Source organism: Oncorhynchus clarkii, chromosome 12, assembly GCF_045791955.1.
Source record: "Oncorhynchus clarkii lewisi isolate Uvic-CL-2024 chromosome 12, UVic_Ocla_1.0, whole genome shotgun sequence".
Classification (NCBI taxonomy): Eukaryota; Metazoa; Chordata; class Actinopteri; order Salmoniformes; family Salmonidae; genus Oncorhynchus; species Oncorhynchus clarkii.
The window spans coordinates 50,280,701-50,299,843 of record NC_092158.1 but is presented as its reverse complement, the minus strand read 5'-3'; the positions used below and the strand labels follow the sequence as shown (position 1 = coordinate 50,299,843).

General features: G+C 42.3%; 1 protein-coding gene across 1 annotated transcript in view; it reads left to right on the top strand.

Moving 5' to 3' along the window:
- Window positions 1–19,143, top strand: part of LOC139422477 (disks large homolog 2-like) — a 289,501-nt gene that overhangs the window by 237,447 nt on the left and 32,911 nt on the right. Inside the window, exons 14-15 of the mRNA XM_071173643.1 lie at window positions 8,590–8,649; window positions 18,721–18,877. Of these exons, the coding sequence (XP_071029744.1) occupies window positions 8,590–8,649; window positions 18,721–18,877 (217 nt within the window). The remainder of the gene's footprint in view (window positions 1–8,589; window positions 8,650–18,720; window positions 18,878–19,143) is intronic.

Genomic DNA, 19,143 nt, shown 5'->3' with positions numbered 1-19,143 from the left:
TTGGGAGCGGACCACGTCGGTGGCACTGTGTTATCCTCAAAGTGGGCGAAGAAGGTGTTTAGCTTGTCCGGGAGCAAGACGTGGGTGTCTACGACGTTTCTGCTTTTTCCTTTGCAATCCGTGATTGTCTATAGACCCTGCCACATACTTCTCATGTCTGAGCCGTTGAATTACTACTCCACTTTGTTTCTGTACTGAACTTTTGCCTGTTTGATTGCCTTACGGATGGAATAAATAATTATACTGTTTGTATTGACCATATTCCCAGTCACCTTGCTGTGGTTAAATGTGGTGGTTCACACTTTCAGTTTTGTGCGAATGCTGCCATCTATCCACGTTTTTTGGTTTGGGTAGGTTTTAATAGTCACAGTCTCAGTCACTGTCCGTGTATAGCCACAGAACTCAGTCACTGTCCGTGTATACGTCAATGCCATTCTCAGAGGCTACCCGGAGCATTTCCCTGCCCACGTGATCAAAATAATCTTGAAGCATGGATTCTGATTGGTCAGATCAGCGTTGAATAGACCTTAGCACGGGTACTTCCTATTTGAGTTTCTGCCTATAGTATGGGAGGAGCAGAATGCAGAGCAGAGTTGTGATCTGATTTGCTGAAGGGAGGGTGGGGGAGTGTCTTGTAGCCATCCTGGAAGGGAGGGTAACAATGGTCGAGACTTCTTGGGGCGTGGGAACTACAGTGTCTCATGGGGGGCAAACATTATCCAAACGTCAAGAATAGGTCAGGAGAAACACCTCCAAGACTGAAATCAATTTTTTCTAATGAGCAACAGATAAACACACGTGTCAATCAGCATGTTCAGTGGCTCTTTAATTCAGAGGGTGGCCCTGATAGTTAACAGGGTTGGGGTCAATTAAAATTGAAGTCAGTCAGTTCAGGAAGTAATTTGAATTAAGCCTTTTTTAAATGATTGAATAGGTATTTCAGTTTACTTCCTGAATTTACAGGGTTAGTTTTAATTGAAGTCAAATTTACTAGCTAAACATTGGAGATGGCTCCGTACTGTATGGCTGCCTTCTTGCAAGCTCAAACCCAACTTTGCCATTTTGTGCTTCTAACAGACTAGTCAAAGCTCAAACCAAGTTTATTCACCCACTGGGTCAAACAGCTGAAAAGACAAAGACATGTTCCCACCAGCACAAGTATTTATACCCTCCTATTAGGCGGAGTGTCCTCCTTCCACATCTAGACGGCCAATACATCTCTGTTGCTAGGCAGGAACTCAGGCGGTGTGTGTTGTTAGGTTCTAATTTTCAGAGTAAATAACGCATGGACACTAGAGAAGCTTAACCAAGTTGAATTCTTCCCAAAGGGTCGACACAGCTGTATTCAGATAAAGACATGTTCCCACCACCACGAGTGTGTGTGTGTGTGTATATATATATATATATATACATATACAGTGCCTTGCGAAAGTATTCGCCCCCCTTGAACTTTGCGACCTTTTGCCACATTTCAGGCTTCAAACATAAAGATATAAAACTGTATTTTTTTGTGAAGAATCAACAACAAGTGGGACACAATCATGAAGTGGAACGACATTTATTGGATATTTCAAACTTTTTTAACAAATCAAAAACTGAAAAATTGGGCGTGCAAAATGATTCAGCCCCCTTAAGTTAATACTTTGTAGCGCCACCTTTTGCTGCGATTACAGCTGTAAGTCGCTTGGGGTATGTCTCTATCAGTTTTGCACATCGAGAGACTGACATTTTTTCCCATTCCTCCTTGCAAAACAGCTCGAGCTCAGTGAGGTTGGATGGAGAGCATTTGTGAACAGCAGTTTTCAGTTCTTTCCACAGATTCTGGATTGGATTCAGGTCTGGACTTTGACTTGGCCATTCTACCACCTGGATATGTTTATTTTTGAACCATTCCATTGTAGATTTTGCTTTATGTTTTGGATCATTGTCTTGTTGGAAGACAAATCTCCGTCCCAGTCTCAGGTCTTTTGCAGACTCCATCAGGTTTTCTTCCACAGTGCTCCTTGGGATGTTTAAAGCTTGGGAAATCTTTTTGTATCCAAATCCGGCTTTAAACTTCTTCACAACAGTATCTCGGACCTGCCTGGTGTGTTCCTTGTTCTTCATGATGCTCTCTGCGCTTTTAACGGACCTCTGAGACTATCACAGTGCAGGTGCATTTATACGGAGACTTGATTACACACAGGTGGATTGTATTTATCATCATTAGTCATTTAGGTCAACATTGGATCATTCAGAGATCCTCACTGAACTTCTGGAGAGAGTTTGCTGCACTGAAAGTAAAGGGGCTGAATAATTTTGCACGCCCAATTTTTCAGTTTTTGATTTGTTAAAAAAGTTTGAAATATCCAATAAATGTCGTTCCACTTCATGATTGTGTCCCACTTGTTGTTGATTCTTCACAAAAAAAATACAGTTTTATATCTTTATGTTTGAAGCCTGAAATGTGGCAAAAGGTCGCAAAGTTCAAGGGGGCCGAATACTTTTGCAAGGCACTGTAAGTATATTTAACACCAATTTTTGAAAACTTTTACTCAGGTAGTATTTTACTGGGTGACTTGCACTTTTACTTGAGTCATTTTCTATTAAGGTATCTTTCATTGAGTACTTTTCCACAATTCGGTAAAATAACTCAGCACTAACCATCACATACTGTACAAAGGTGTTATAAAATAACCAAATAAGTACATTTACACCTCACAGACAAAGTTATCGCAGTATAAATCTATAAATTGCCTCGTTGGCTAAATGGGATTTATTATTATTATTCTAAGTTTGTCCTCAATGCCCAGGTAGGCGCTCTGTAAGGTAGACGCACAAGGACTTGCTGATTCAGTCGCTGCAAATAGTAACGACAGGTCACGCCTGCTGTCTGCCAAATCCTTCTGTGTTTCTGTCAGACCAATTGGGGAGATGTATAGCTGACAGAAATTGAGCACGCGTTTGGCCCTGAATGGCTGCCAATCTGTGTGCCTCTGCAGCTGACAGCATGCTTGGCTGGCTTTGATACTGTGACACGGCTCAACAAATGTAGGATGCGTCCCAAATGGCACCGTATTCCTTACATAGGGCACTACTTTTGACCAGAGCCCGGGAATAGGGTGCCATTTGGGATGTGGGATGCAGCCGTAATTAAATGAGCCCCCAGCAGGAGAAAGCACCCCTCAGGACAGACTATCTATTCAGACAGGAATAGCATGAAATGAGTGGGGAGACAGAGAGGGAGATGTAGAATAGCATTGGGGCTGTGATTCATAGCCATGCTGGGGTGGTGTAACACATGTTTTGGCTCTGTACTACAGCACTTTGCATTTGAAATAGTACAATTGCTATGATGTTAAAGTGCAGACTGTCAACTTTAAATTGAGGGTATTTTCATCCGTATCAGGTGAACCATTTAGAAATTACACCAGTTTTTTTCATAGTCCCTCCCATTTTAGGGGACTAAAAGTATTGGAACAAATTCACTTACTGTATATGCTGTGGGGAAGTGTGAGGGCCTTCTGGGTCTTCAAAGAAAGCATAAGGATTTGTAAAAATATATATATATATTTTTTTCTTCTATTTCATTTTACAATAATTTGTATGATCTTCTGATTTAATCTCTTCAGTTTGTATTGGAAATAAGGGTTTTCTTTGGTGGTCTCTGGGTTTAACCTCATAGTCATTGTATAATTTTGAAATCTAAAGACGTGGAATACAGAGCCAAAACAACAAGAACATTTGTCACTGTCCCAATACTTTTGGAGCTCACTGTATGTGCTGCAGGCTGCGGAGATACCCTCAAGACCAGCCTCAGCCATGGGATAGCGGATCTCAACTGCATCTACAGTCAGTGTCTGTCACGCCCTGACCCTAGAGATCCTTTTTATTCTCTATTTTGGTTAGGTCAGGGTGTGACATGGGTGGGTAGTCTAGTTTTTTAATTTCTATGTTGGCCTGGTATGGTTCCCAATCAGAGGCAGCAGTTGTCTCTGATTGGGGATCATATTTAGGCAGCCTTTTCCCACTGGGTTTTTGTGGGATCTTGTTTTTGTGTAGCTGCCTGTGAGCAGCCCAGAACGTCACGTTTCATTTTCTTCTGTATTGTTTTTGGTGAGTTTCATATTTATTAAACACGTGGAACTCTAAGTACGCTGCGCTTTGGTCCATTCATTCAGACGATCGTGACAGTGTCACTATCTCTGCTCTGTTTAAATTAGATTAGACAAACAATACTTGAAATAACAGTTTGTTAATGTAAAGCACAATATGAAATCTACTTGTGGCCTACAAAGACGGTGAATGGGCCTCAAATGTATGGGTCTGTGATACATTAGACATTTAAGTTGATGTTTGATTTCAATATTTCACTCAAGCTGGCTACAGAAGCAGCTGAAGAGTGGTTGTAGTCAGTTTAACTGTGGCTTTAAGGCACCTTACGCCTTTTTTACCTTTATTTAACTAGGCAAGTCAGTTAAGAACAAATTCTTATGTTCAATGACGGCCTAGGAACAGTGGGTTAACTGCCTGTTCAGGGGCAGAACGACAGATTTGTACCTTGTCAGCTCGGGGATATGAACTCATGACACATGAGGCAATTAAAAACAATGAGCTGCTGCACTTGAATGGGTAAAAACCATAAGGCTGTGGAGACTTGGTATAAAGGTGCTCTTTAATAAGAGGGGTAGTCTATGGACTGGGAAAAATGGGGATTATGGCCACCATTCGGTAAATGGAAAATGTAGAAAAATAATTCATTTATAGTGGGGCTTACTTTTCCCATCAAGGCACCCTTCATTGTGTCTTGAGTGTCTTGATAGGAATTATACAAGAAGAAGCTAGCTGGGAGCTGTGATCGGATCGTATTTCATCAATTAGACTCAGAGAAGTGAGCTTAGAGAGTGCAGGAGCGTAGCAGCAGGAGGAGAGCGAGATCTGGGTCTGTGCTGTACTGCGGCATGCTCAGAGCTGTGGCCAAGTAGAGGCATCACGAGCCTGGGCCATGCGACACGAGTAGGGGGTGGGGTGGTGAGGGAGCGTAGTACTGGGAGAGATAGAAAGTGGGCCACTGAGCAGGGCAGGGCTTAAATCCAACCACACTGGTTTCATCGGCAGGAGCAAAAAGAATGGCTAATGCAGCCCTGCAACCAATGGAGCATCACACACGTTCACACTTATACACTGTGAATGATACGTGCACGTCTGTACACTCCACAACAACTTTCTTAATAGTACTGCACATAAAGTGTAGGAGAAAATATAAACGGCACACACATTTGTCCATTATATAAATGCTCACATAATGGACAAATACTGCGCACAAATCGTTACTTATTTCAACTTAAGGTGCTATTTTTTTTTATGTATTTAACCTTTATTTAACTAGACAAATCGGTCTAGTCTACTTATTTACAATGACGGCCTACCAACAAGTAAAAGGTCTTCTGCGGGGACAGGGGCCTGGGATTTAAAAAAAAACAATACAATACAAATATAGGACAAAACACACATCACAACAAGAGAGACAACACAACACTACATAAAGAGACCTAAGACAACAAGGCAGCATCACATGACAATACAACATGGCAGCAGCAAAACAAGGTACAACTTTAACTTTAGCCTGCAGCTTTGATATTTGCTGAGAGAAAGATAGTTCACCATCTAGCTATACTCCCAAGTACTTGTAGCTCTAAACCCTCAGAGGTAGTAATCACACCTGTGGGAGGAGGGGCATTCTTCTTACCAAACCACATGACATTTGTTTTGGAGGTGTTCAGAACAAGGTTAAGGGTAGAGAAAGCTTGGGACACTAAGAAAGCTTTGTTGTAGAGCGTTTAACACAAAATCCAGGGAGGGGCCAGATGAGTATAAGACTGTGTCATCTGCATATACATGGATGAGAGAGCTTCCTACAGCCTGAGCAATGTTGTTGATGTAAATTGAGAAGAGTGTGGGGCCTAGGATCGAGCCTTGGGTTAGTCCCTTGGTGACAGGCAGTGGCTGAGACAGCAGATTTTCTGACTTAACACACTGCACTCATTGAGAGAGGTAGTTAGCTAACCAGCCCAAAGACCCCTCAGAGACACCAATACTACAAGTTTAAGGATCTCCCACAAGAATGGAATGGTCTACAGTATCAAAAGCTTTGGCCACATCAATAAAAATACCAGCACAATATTGCTTAGAATCAAGGGCAATGGTGACATCATTGAGGACCTTTAAGGTTGCAGTGACACATCCATAACCTGAGCGGAAACCAGATTGCATACCCGAGAGAATACTATAGACATCAAGAAAGCCAGTCAGTTGATTATTGACATGTTTTTCCAACACTTTTGATAAACAGGGCAAAATAGAAATAGCCCTATAACAGTTAGGATCAGCTCGATCCCCCCCTTTAAATAAAGGACACACTGTGGCTGCCTTCCAAGCAAAGGGAACCTCCCCAGAAAGGAGAGACAGGTTAAAAAGGTTGGTGATAGGCTTGGCGATGATAGGGGCAGTAACCTTAAAGAAGAAAGGGTCTAAACCATCTGACCCAGATGTTTTTTTGGGGTCAAGTTTAAGGAGCTCCTTTAGCACCTCAGATTCAGTGACCACCTGCAGGGAGAAACTTTGTAGCGGGGCAGGGGAAAAAGAGGGAGAAGCATCGGGGATAGTCGCATTAGAAGGGGAGGGAGATGAGGAAATGTTGGACGGGCAAGGAGGCATGGTTGAGTCAAATAGGAATCATGACTTAATGAAGTGGTGATTAAAGAGCTCAGCCATGTGCTTCTTGTCAGTAACAACCACATCATCAACATTAAGAGACATGGGCAGCTGTGAGGAGGAGGAAATATTCTCCAGGTCTTTCCTGGGATTAGACTCACAGAGAGAGAACTGCCCCTTAAAGTAACTAACTTTGGCCTTCCGGATAGCCTGAGTGCACTTATTTCTAATTTGCCTGAATGATAGCCAGTCAGCCTGAGTATGCATGTGCAGAGCCTTTCGCCAAATGCAATTCTTGAGGTGGAGTAACTCTGCAAGATGACGGTCGAGCTAGCGGCTGAACCTGTTTTTAATAGGGTGTTCGTTAACACTACCACTGACAATATAAAAAAAGAATGTACAAGCATCTTTGACAGAAGGGATCAAGCTGATTCTATACCATTTTACAGAGGCCAGGTCATGAATGAAGGCCTGCTCATTAAAGTTTTTCAGCAAGCATCTATGACAAACCAGGACAGGTTGTTTCACTGAGCAGCCATTATGAACACAGGCTGTAAAACAGGGGTCACTAAGGTCATTACAGAAAACACCAGACTGGCACCTATCAGGATTATTTGTGAAGATAACATTGAGGAGAGTAGCCTTTTCTGGGTGTTTGGAGTCATACCTTGTGGGATTGGTCATAGTCTGAGAAAGATTTAGGGAGTCCCATTGTATTAGGACTTGGTCAGGTGGTTTAAGCATGTCCCAGTTTAGGTCACCAAACAGGACAAATTCAGACTTAGTGTAAGAGGCCAGGAGAGAGCTTAGGGCAGGTAGGGTACAGGCCGGTGCTGATGGTGGACGATAACACCCAGCAACAGTCAACAAAGAGGTATTTGAAAGTTGAATGCTTAAAACCAGCAAATCAAATTGTTTGGGAACAGACTTGGTGGAGACAACCGAGCACTGAAGGTGATCCTTGGTAAAGATTGCCACTCCACCACCTTTGGAAGATCTGTCTTGCCGAAAAAGATTACAACCAGAAAGGTTAACATCAGTATTCAAAACATTCCTCCTTAACCATGTCTCAGTAATAACAAACAATATCTGGATTGGAGCTGTGAACCCACACTTTCAATTGATCCATTTTAGGTAATACGCTTATACGAGAGCAGAAATCAGTGAAGCAGATATCAGAGCACAAGTCAGAATTGGGGCTAGCAACAGTAGATGGGCCAGGGTGTACATGCACATTTACAAATGTCATCAACAGTAATACAATCAGGGCATGGCAGAGGACAGGGAGAGCTCTGCACTGCTGATTTACATCTGAATGTCATAATGACATCTGCATTAGATGGCAACAAGATAATTTTGTACAGCAATTTCATCAGGTAACAACAATACAAAGCCAGCGAGAGGTGGTTAGAATAGGATGGGAGGCTAAAAGTCTATGTAACCAATAGAGAGTCAGAGTCCCGAGTGTGGGAACAAACATAGTCTGTCCCAAGGTTGGGTAATTGAGCCATATCAATAATGAACCTTTGGCAATGAGGACTTTGTAATTTTAGAAATGCATTATGGTGGTCCCGTTTGTAGTCTCTATTGTAAGGAATTTATTTGTTTATCAAACATTTCTCCCTGATCAAACACTTTGTGTCATCCTCTGTAGCATGCGTCCAACTGTTTGTTGTGTCAAAGACAAAGAACACATATGCATGCTCTGTCTTCGTTTGGCTTTTATGCTAAATGCATACAAAGTATATTGTAAATATAAAGCTATTAGTATTTGTAATTCTAATTAATAAAACCATGTCAATTCTGATCCTTTTTGCAGTTTTCCTTCGTATTGCCACTCTGATTCTGACTCTGTTATTGCACTTCCTTTGTTGGTCTCATCTCTTCCCCAATCAGAAATGCCTCAATAGATGATGGAGAGGGTCACAGGTTTGATTCGCAGCACTTCCAGTTGAGGTGAGACATTTCAAAATGACCGCTGACCCTCATGTTTGTCCTCCCATTCCATCTGTGATACATCTTTGTCCTCATTTTATCCTCTAATGCAAGACAGAGTATGCAGTGGGTAACATACATATACGTGTGCAAAAGAATTGTGCAAAGTGCAAAGATGACCAATAAACTTCACTGTAATCTGTCAGTGTGATTTAATTTGAGTTAAAAAAGAGGGATTATAGCATTAAGAGGCATTATTTATGTTTTGCTCAGTTTCCTAAGCTCAAGTATATAAAAAAAGTAATTTATGTGTGCTGTCTGAATATGGATCCCTGTTACAGTTCTCATATCAGTTTCCTTTCAAAGCGGCCTCTTTTTGCCCTAAGCGGGCTTTAGTGATGTAAGTAGCCTTGTGCGAGCCGGAGTGGCTCATAGGCTCCTGCACCCATCTCCTGTTCCTGTAGCAGCTTTATGTATAGGTACACCCCCTGAACAGGACGCTAGTCTATTGCAGGGCCTTACCCTCAACCTATATCCTTAATGCTGAGTGCCAAGCAGAGATGCATTGGGCCCCATTTTTTTGTCTTTGGTATGACTCGGCCGGGGATCGAACTCCCAACCTTCCAATCTCAGGGCGGACACTAACCACAAGGCCACTTTAGTGATGTGCATACTCGGAATGCGCATTGGCGATAAAAATAAATAAATAAATGAAGCTTAAAGATTTTCAGATTGTTCAGTAATGAATATAGATTTTAGTTCCCGCATATGTTGTCACCGGCTACCACCCCATACTGATGGTAGTAGGCTTTCCTTTACTGGTACTATCATGGTGCAAATCACTTTGTTTCATACTAAAAAACAAGTGTAGTGAAGTTGAAACTTGAAACTAGTGAAGGGGAAGTTTGCAGGAGGGCTCTCTGTGCCGACAGCATGGAGGGGGGGGGGGGGGGGGATTGAGTGCTGATATTTTTGTGGAATCCAAATTGTAAATGAAAAAAAAAAGACATGTAACAGTAGGTGTTTTGCATGTAAAACAACAAAAGCCTAAATGCTTTATAAACCAAGGTTTAATTCTTCCTTTTCCACTCCCATAACATAGGTGTTATTTGTCTATTCTGTTCTGTGTCTCTCTGTCCCTCTGTCTCACTGTCCCTCTGTTCTGTTCTGTTCTGTCTCTGTCTCCTCCTACTCTCTGTACTAACCACTCTCTCTGCTCTATTCTCCTACCCCCAGGCCTCCTGAGCCAGTTTACAGCACTGTGAACAAACTGTGTGACAAAACACCTTCTCCCCGCTGCTATTCCCCCATGGAGTGTGACAAAAGCCTCCTCCACTCCATACCCTTCCCTCACTATCACTTAGGCCTGCTCCCTGACTCCGAGATCACCAGGTATTCTACCCGCTGCATGGCATAGCTTTGCATTGTATTGCACGGCATGGCATGCCCCCTACTCTCTTCATATCCTCAGACACACTCACTCGTTCCCAAAGGATCTCACTCTTCTAAGCCTTGCATGCCTCTCCTACCTGTCTATCCATGCCCCCTACTCTCTTCCTATCCTCACTTTCTCACTCGTTTCCAGAGGGTCTCTCTCTTCTAAGCATGCATGCCTCTCCTACCTGTCTATCCATGCCCCCTACTCTCTTCCTATCCTCACTTTCTCACTCGTTTCCAGAGGGTCTCGCTCTTCTAAACCTGCATGCCTCTCCTCCCTTTGGCTCCCTCTCACTCCAGGGGGTCTGATCTAGTCCAAACCTGCTGGCCTTATCTTTCGCAAACACATTTGGACCCCCCCCCCCCCCCCCCCCCCCCCCCTGAAGACGGGCAGTGTTGTTATAAGTGAATGTGTTCTCTAAAAGTGTCAGGGTATTCGGTAAATGTGGTTTTAAACGTGGTATGTTGAAGCCTATAGCAGCTACTCAGACACACTCAAACACAATCAAGCGCACTTAACGCACCAGATTATTTTACACTTTTTGTGAAGCCGGTGGTCGGTGTGATCGCAACGTGAAGGGGCCAGATGTGATTTAACTGGTCATATATATTAGATATACAAAATCTCAGATTGCTTGACAATATATCTCTTTCTTAGCTCTCCCTGAACACATTGTAGTTGAACCCTCAAGCACTATTTCCCTTCTGGATCAGGATGGCCTCCACCTTCGTTAAGTTTTGCTTGTTTGTTTAGAATATCAATGATCTGCATTATGTTATGAAAACTAAAGTAGTTCCTAATTGGCCTCCGTGGGAGTTATTATACAAATAATAATACAAATAATAATAATACAAAAAATAATATAGATATTACATCAACAAGAACAGCAGTAGACTCTCTTTGCATCAACTGAAAAATAAGTATTGAGGTGCTATTTTATATGATAATGATCAAGATTCCGTTAGTGGTAAGCATACAATAGTTTGTCTTTTATTGATTGTTTGCTCTTTTTCCTAGTAACAGCACTTTGCCATCTTTATCTCGTTTGTGCGGGGCTTATTTATTATTTCAGCTTGTTTATCATTTCTGCATGAGCAACGTATCTGGGCGTACAATCAACAGAGCTGGGGTGTGATGGTAACCATGAATAAGGCATGAGGTGGTAAAGTGCATGCTATTCGGACCAGATTAGTTCAACTATGCGTCATCCATATTGTTGAAGTTGGACCGGGCTAATGCAATGTGAACAGAGGACAAGATACATTAAACGTTAAGGCATTTAAACGGATCACTTTGCTCAACAACAAAAAAAACGTATTTAGTATTTTGTTCATTAGTCCACTGTTGATACGGTCTCCAAAAATGGTGCATGTCAGCAGTAAAGTTAAGAGAAAGTTAAGAGAGAGCACTTTCAGTAAAAAAAAGTGTGATGTGTTTTGCATCATTATAATGCATTTATCATCATCATCATTTGTAGCTTTTTACTGAAAGTTTTGAAAACGTAACTGCTGACAAGAATACGTTTGTGAGACCATATCAACAGTGGATTAATGAACAAAATACAAAAAAAAATGTGTTTTTGAGTCAAGTGATCATTTAAGTCTGATGCTACATTTGGGATGCCGTGTTGCTCCTTATAAGAGGAAAGGCAGACAAAGTTGCTCTGGCGAGTGGGTCAGCACCAGCCATGAGACTGGGCACCTGGCAAACCCTGCCTTCCAGCATCATTACGTGGAGTCCCTTGGCTACTTTGATATTTGAATGAATTGGCCTGCTGTTAACTATGCAGGTCATTGCAGAGCTTGCTAGATCAGGATTAAGGATATGGTGTTGTGCGCATGTGGCAGCAATGCTGGGCAGTTTCACAAAGGACAGGTGGAGGAGGGTTTGTTTTGTATTAGGGCAAAATCAAACTTACAAGGGACCTTTCAAACTGCGCTGACAATTATGAAGACAGTCAATGTAGTTATTTGACAATGGTTTAAATTCAAATGGAGTAGTCTGCTGTTTTGTTTGCTGTTGAAGAGTCTTCCAGATGAAGCACACTACCGCAGGTCTTTACCACGGTCTGGTCATGTGGATAAAACAAAGATATGATTTTATAAATCAGATGATTGTTTTTTTTTTCCAACTATTTGTCAGGATATTGCTTCACTTGGTTTCAGTCTGTGCCATTTGTATCATACCACACAAATGCTTTTGGCCTGAATGGAATGTAATGATCTTCATAGATTCGCTCTGGATGTGCCGACTGAAATTGAATACATTTCGATGACTTTCCCTATGCTTGATGTGTCTGACATGTCAAACACTGGTTACTGAGATGCATAAGAGAGCCATTAAATGTGGTATTCAATAAGCCTTTATTGATTGCTCAAGTGTAGATGACATAATGTATCGATGTACTGTAGGGTGAAGCTGCCCTTAGATGCTGACCTTGGGTCAGTTTGGCATTTTCCTCACTAATAGATATAGTTTGGGTTAGGGGAAGGGAACCTGATTCTAGATCTTTAACTAGGGGAAACTTCACCCCAGAGCCCAGAATTTATTAGTCCATTTGACCTTAATAATAATGTTTTTATGAGATATTTTTATGTTTTAATAAGGAGCCTTAGCTACCGTCTCCTTTTACAAAGACTTAGAATATTAGAACATATTAGTATTTAATCATTTCTTTTCTTAAAGGGGAACGTTTTGTCTAATTACTCATTGGTAGGCATGAATACTTCTTTGTCTGGACCCTAATTAACTAGAAGGCAGTGTGTTTCCAGTGGTTACGTCCCAAATCGCACCCTATTCCCTATACGGTGCACTACTTTTGACAAGGGCCTATAGGGCGCTGGTCAAAAGTAATACCCTATGTCGGAAAGAAGGTGCGCGTTTGGGACGCACACTGTGTTTCGGATTGCCTCGTCTCCGTTTCAATTTGCATTCCCTCTGTTGTGAGCCGAGTGCACTGCCTCTTCCATTCCCGTAATCCAGTTCCAACCTAAGAACGCTGTGGTATTGTGAGGCGACTTCTCAGAGGGAGCAGAGAATAATCAAACTGTCTCTTTAAAACCTACTCTAGAATGCAAGGGTGTGTGCAGTTCCAAGCATTTCTCAAAGGATTTTGTTTTCGTCACTCATTCTGCTGTAAATTGAGTGAGAAAACACAAGTACTTAGAGCATCTGGACATGGCCATGTTCTGTGTACAGTGTTGTTTTTGCTATAACAACTCGAATGGAAATCACGCAACGTTATTTTGACCAGCGTTGACATCGCTTTGCAGTATAAAGTAGTCACACTTATGCAGAGCAGGAAGGCACTCGTGGTTATAATTCGTTATATTCTTCAAGAAACAATGTGTAAATATGAAGAATTGAAATGACCATTGAACAGATTCTTGGACCTCCACATAAAAAAAAACAAAATTCTAGTTGAACCCCTCATGCCTTGTGCTAGCTTGCTCCACAATATAACTGATTACTACCTAATGCTCACTGATTGTGGCTCTCACTCTCTCAATTGAATGGGAATTATTGGCATGGGAAATGTATTGTATTGCCAAAGCAAGTGGAATAGATAATACACAAAGGTGAAATAACCAATCAGAAATGAACAGTAAACGTTACACTCACAAACGTTTCTAAAGAATAGAGACATTTCAAACGTTATATCATGGCTGTTTACGGTGTTTATAACAATATGCAAATAGTAGAAGTACAAAAGGGAAAATAAATAAACATGGGTTGTAATTTACATTTCTCGCACTCTCGCTCGCAGAAAATGAGTGGCTGTGGGTGGATGCTGATAGAGGAAGCCCACCCACAGTCAATAGCAATAATTCAATTTCTAAACTGTGTTGTGCACACTCATTATGCGATTTCTGTAAGTTGAGTTATATACTGTATCTGTCAGTATTTATATTTTCACTTGTTGCACAAAGGTTATACAGAATATCAGACCAATTAACATTCGTTAACTTTTGCAGGAAGGTTGAAAATAAACGTTTTCTGGACATATGAAATGTTGAAGCAAAACACATATGCAGTAGATATGCTCTGTAACCTACCCAGCAGTCTATTCAAAATGGCGGTTTGCTTCTCACTTTCATAGCATTCCCCTTACGACATTTTCAGATTTGAACACTTTAAATATCAAAGGGATGCATGAGTACAAAGATTCTGGGAGAGCCTAACGAAAGGTGACATGAAATAATGAGGCAAGAAGAGAGAGGCATTTCATGGAGCATGCTTAATGCATAGGCAGAATTGGTTGTCTGAGCTTACCCAGAGAGAGGTGGAATTCACAACGAATTTTCTGTTTTCTCATTCGCCCACATGATTACGGTGAGATGCCTGTGGTTGCCTTGGTGCCGCAAATACTAAATTAGCTATTGCTGGTGTGCTGAATAGATTTTACAGAACCATGTTAGCATTAGCATTTTGACTGTAGGCCACCTCCCTATGTCCTAGCCTAGAATGGCCTCTGGTGGGCCTCCAGCTACCTGACCGTTCCTCTCTCCATATCAATGTGTTTCAGCTGTCTGTGTTGCTGTCACAGGGGGGCCTTTGGGGACAGTGGGAGGGCAAGGGCCCACTCGAATGATTTATTAACAACCCTGGCTTAAATACCATGTGTATTCTCACAGAAGCATAATGTAATCAGGGTCGTATTCACTAGAAACCAAATGGAAGAAAACAGCCGAAACAGGAAGGACTACCTGAACTTGTCCAATAACAATCTCTGATTTGAATGCGTCTCAATCGCCTTTTAAAAGGGTGTGTCTACCGTGCCCTTTTCCTCCCGTGCACCACACCTATGGAACTCCCTTCCAGATAGTCTCCAAGCTGTTCAGACTGTTGGAGCTTTTAAAGCAGTCCTTAAGACTCATCTCTATCAACAGGCCTATCCTTCCTCCCAGACTTTGATTGTTGATCCCAACCAATATTATTAGCTACATTAAGAAGATTTCAAATACATGGCTGCATTTCAAGTTCAGTTCAAGCTTTTGTGCTACATTAAAGGACATTCAGATGCCATCTGGAGTTTGGTTGCCATCTAGTGTTACATTTTGGAAGCAAGGCTCTGTTGGGTGCTGGCAGGATACGCCATGCAGACACTGATGGTTGGCCCTGCCCTCAGCTGTATACCAAAACAAGTGGCGGAGCTTTGTTCTTTTACTTTACGTGCTCTATTTTGTTTTATAGATGCGCTATTGCAGGGGTTTCCAAATCCGAGCCTGAGGGTCCGGATTACTGCTGGTACTGCGGTCCCCGATTAGAGGTAGGGCTGTGACGGTCAAGGTTATTTGTCAGCCAAATGACAGCGGTCGCCGTTCTAATTGTTTGAGTTGGCTACAGCAAGGAGCCACACAGTTCCATCACGTTACCACAGAAACTGACTCAGTCGCACGTCATCTTTTTGAATGCCTGGATTTCCCTTTTTCAGTCAGCTGATTGTTCCACGACACAACATTCTAAAACTGGCTCTACTTTTGTCTCCTCTCCTCCTTCCTGTGGGTTGTAAATCAGGCTTACTTTTACTTTTCTGCTTTTGGGTAAAGTTTCTGACTTAAATATGAAGGACATTTTTTGAAATAAATACAATTTTAAACTAAAAATAATGATATGAGAGACGGAATCTAAAACAAAAATCCAGAAAATCACATTGTATGATTTTTAAGTAATTCATTTGCATTTTATTGCATGACATAAGTATTTGATACATCAGAAAAGCAGAACTTAATATTTGGTACAGAAACCTTTGTTTGCAATTACAGAGATCATACGTTTCCTGTAGTTCTTGACCAGATTTGCACACACTGCAGCAGGGATTTTGGCCCACTCCTCCATACAGACCTTCTCCAGGTCCTTCAGGTTTCGGGGGCAGTCGCTGGGCAATATGACTTTCAGCTCCCTCCAAAGATTTTCTATTGGGTTCAGGTCTGGAGACTGGCTAGGCCACTCCAGGACCTTGAGATGCTTCTTACGGAGCCACTCCTTAGTTGCCCTGGCTGTGTGTTTCGGGTTGTTGTCATGCTGGAAGACCCAGCCACAACCTATCTTCAATGCTCTTACTGAGGGAAGGAGGTTGTTGGCAAAGATCTTGCGACACATGGAGTCGTCCTGTCCCCTTTGCAGAAAAGCATCCCCAAAGAATGATGTTTCCACCTCCATGCTTCACGGTTGGGATGGTGTTCTTGGGGTTGTACTCATCCTTCTTCTTCCTCCAAACATGGCGAGTGGAGTTTAGACCAAAAAGCTCTATTTTTGTCTCATCAGACCACATGACCTTCTCCCATTCCTCCTCTGGATCATCCAGTTGGTCATTGGCAAACTTCAGACGGGCCTGGACATGCGCTGGCTTGAGCAGGGGGACCTTGTGTGCGCTGCAGGATTTTAATCCATGACGGCGTAGTGTGTTACTAATGGTTTTCTTTGAGACTGTGGTCCCAGCTCTCTTCAGGTCATTGACCAGGTCCTGCCGTGTAGTTCTGGGCTGATCCCTCACCTTCCTCATGATCATTGATGCCCCACGAGGTGAGATCTTGCATGGAGCCCCAGATCGAGGGTGATTGACCGTCATCTTGAACTTCTTTCATTTTCTAATAATTGCACCAACAGTTGTTGCCTTCTCACCAAGCTTCTGGCCTATTGTCCTGTAGCCCATCCCAGCCTTGTGCAAGTCTACAATTTTATCCTTGCTGTCCTTACACATTTCTCTGGTCTTGGCCATTGTGGAGAGGTTGGAGTCTGTTTGATTGAGTGTGTATACAGGTGTCTTTTATACAGGTAACGAGTTCAAACAGGTGCAGTTAATACAGGTAATGAGTCGAGAACAGGAGGGCTTCTTAAAGAAAAACTAACAGGTCTGTGAGAGCTGTAATTTTTACTGGTTGGTAGGTGATCAAATACTTATGTCATGCAATAAAATGCAAATTAATCACAATGTGATTTTCTGAATTTTTTTTTTTTTTTTTTTTTCACAGTTGAAGTGTACCTATGATAAAAATGACAGACCTCTACGTGCTTTGTAAGTAGGAAAACCTGCAAAATTGTCAGTGTATCAAATACTTGTTCTCCCCACTGTATATATATATATATATATGGTTTTTTTTGCGGTTTTGACAGTTATTTGAATTTCATGACTGTCTTTATCCTTAATCGATTATCCAATTATCGTGCCAGCCCTAATTAGATTGAAAGAAAATGGTCCAGATTAGAATTTGTCTGCTCTATTCACAGTTCAGATTTGTGGTAGGCAATGAGAGAATCAATTGGTTTTGCTCGACTCCTTGCGTCCTCTCCTCCGTACTATCCTCGCCTGCTTTTGAAAATGGTCAAACGTAATCGAGGAGACATCAAAAGATTTCAAAACACTTCCGTGCTAGCAGGTGGGAGAATACTCTTGTGTGACCTCTGCCAATGGATATCAGTAGAATAGCATACTTCTCCGTTCAACTACTAACAAGTTGACACACTTTTCGACAACTTATCGGTTTCCAGCTCACGGAAGAGAGGAGGATGCAGGAGTCGAGGAGAGGACAGACTTAACCCAATTGAGAACCACCCCTAAATTGAGAAACTCCCCTTGTATTATAGGAAAACTTACTAATCACTATGCTCGGACAATGTCGTACCCTAACCTTATTTCACAAATTGTTTGAGACACACCTTAAATGTTTTTGGGTATCACTGCTTTACCCAATTACTTTAAAGCAGTATTTCACAGATTTCTTTACTTCATATTCAAAGGTGAGTCGTATGGTGCTGAATGATGTTAAAAATCAGTGAAGTGTTCCTTTAACCCCCCAGTAGATGGCAATCTATTGTTATGTAACAAGTGTTTGGCCTGTCACAACAGTCTGTCTAAGTGGGAACCTACAACCCACAACGCAGCACTTTGCAACTAGGTCAGTGACAATGTATATGTACAGGATCAAGCATCTCAGCATAGGAGTGCTGATATAGGATCAGTTTTAACCATTAGAGCACAATGAATAAGAGTACATGGGACCTTGTCCTAGATCAGCGCTCTCACTCTGAGACTCATTGCTATCGATCCCTATAACATGATTTCCAGACTTCATCTGTCTTTAGACATAGTCTCCTACTGTTCTCAAGCAACTCAAAAAGACACCTGGCAAGGGACTCCGAACCTTCTAGCCGTACTTTACATACATTATTAACTATATCATTTTGTTGGTTTGACAGCGACAGTGCTCCCTTCAGAGTAGATTGGTGGCACTACAGGGAAAATAAGTCTCATCTCTCCAAAGAGTCCTTGAGGAAGGTGTCCTCAATGTCCTGATTGCTATTTGACTCCCAGTGGGAGCTGGTGGCAGATGCTAGCTCTCGGTCTTCATACATGGCTATGTGTGAATGTGTGTGTGTGTGTGTGCCTGCGTGCGTGCGTGCATACATGCACACTTGTGACCTCACGCTCATGTGCAGGCTCCTCGTCTCCAGGAAACCAGTCAGAAATGGGACAATGATTTAAGTAGAGCACAATGCTCCTTTGGGCCTCTGCCATCTCTGTACTGTGCCTAGGCGCGCTCTACATGCCCCCGCGTCTATCTGCTTGTCTTCTCTGCCTGACGGACAGTCAAGATGCTAAGCCCCTCGGACTCGGATGCTGAGCTGATGTACTATCTGACCTGTTTGTACAGGGATCCCAGGAGGATGGTCCTCCATAAGGGCTCCACAGGCCTGGGATTCAACATCGTGGGCGGAGAGGACGGAGAGGGCATCTTTGTCTCCTTCATCCTGGCGGGAGGGCCCGCCGACCTAAGCGGAGAGCTGCGGAGGGGAGACCAGATCCTGTCGGTGAGTTTACCCCTACAGATGCACATAATGATATTTATACTGATAATGTTTCTACATATACACACACGCACACACACAGGTATGCACATGTACTGTAATTGGCAGTGTACTACAAGATTTGAGAACAAGATTATACTCCTGAGATGTCCCAATGTCCTGAGAAACAGTTACAGTACAATTCCAAAACTACTACTAAAGGGATAAAGAATATGTACATAAAGATATATGAATGAGTGATGGTACAGAACGGCATAGGCAAGATGCAG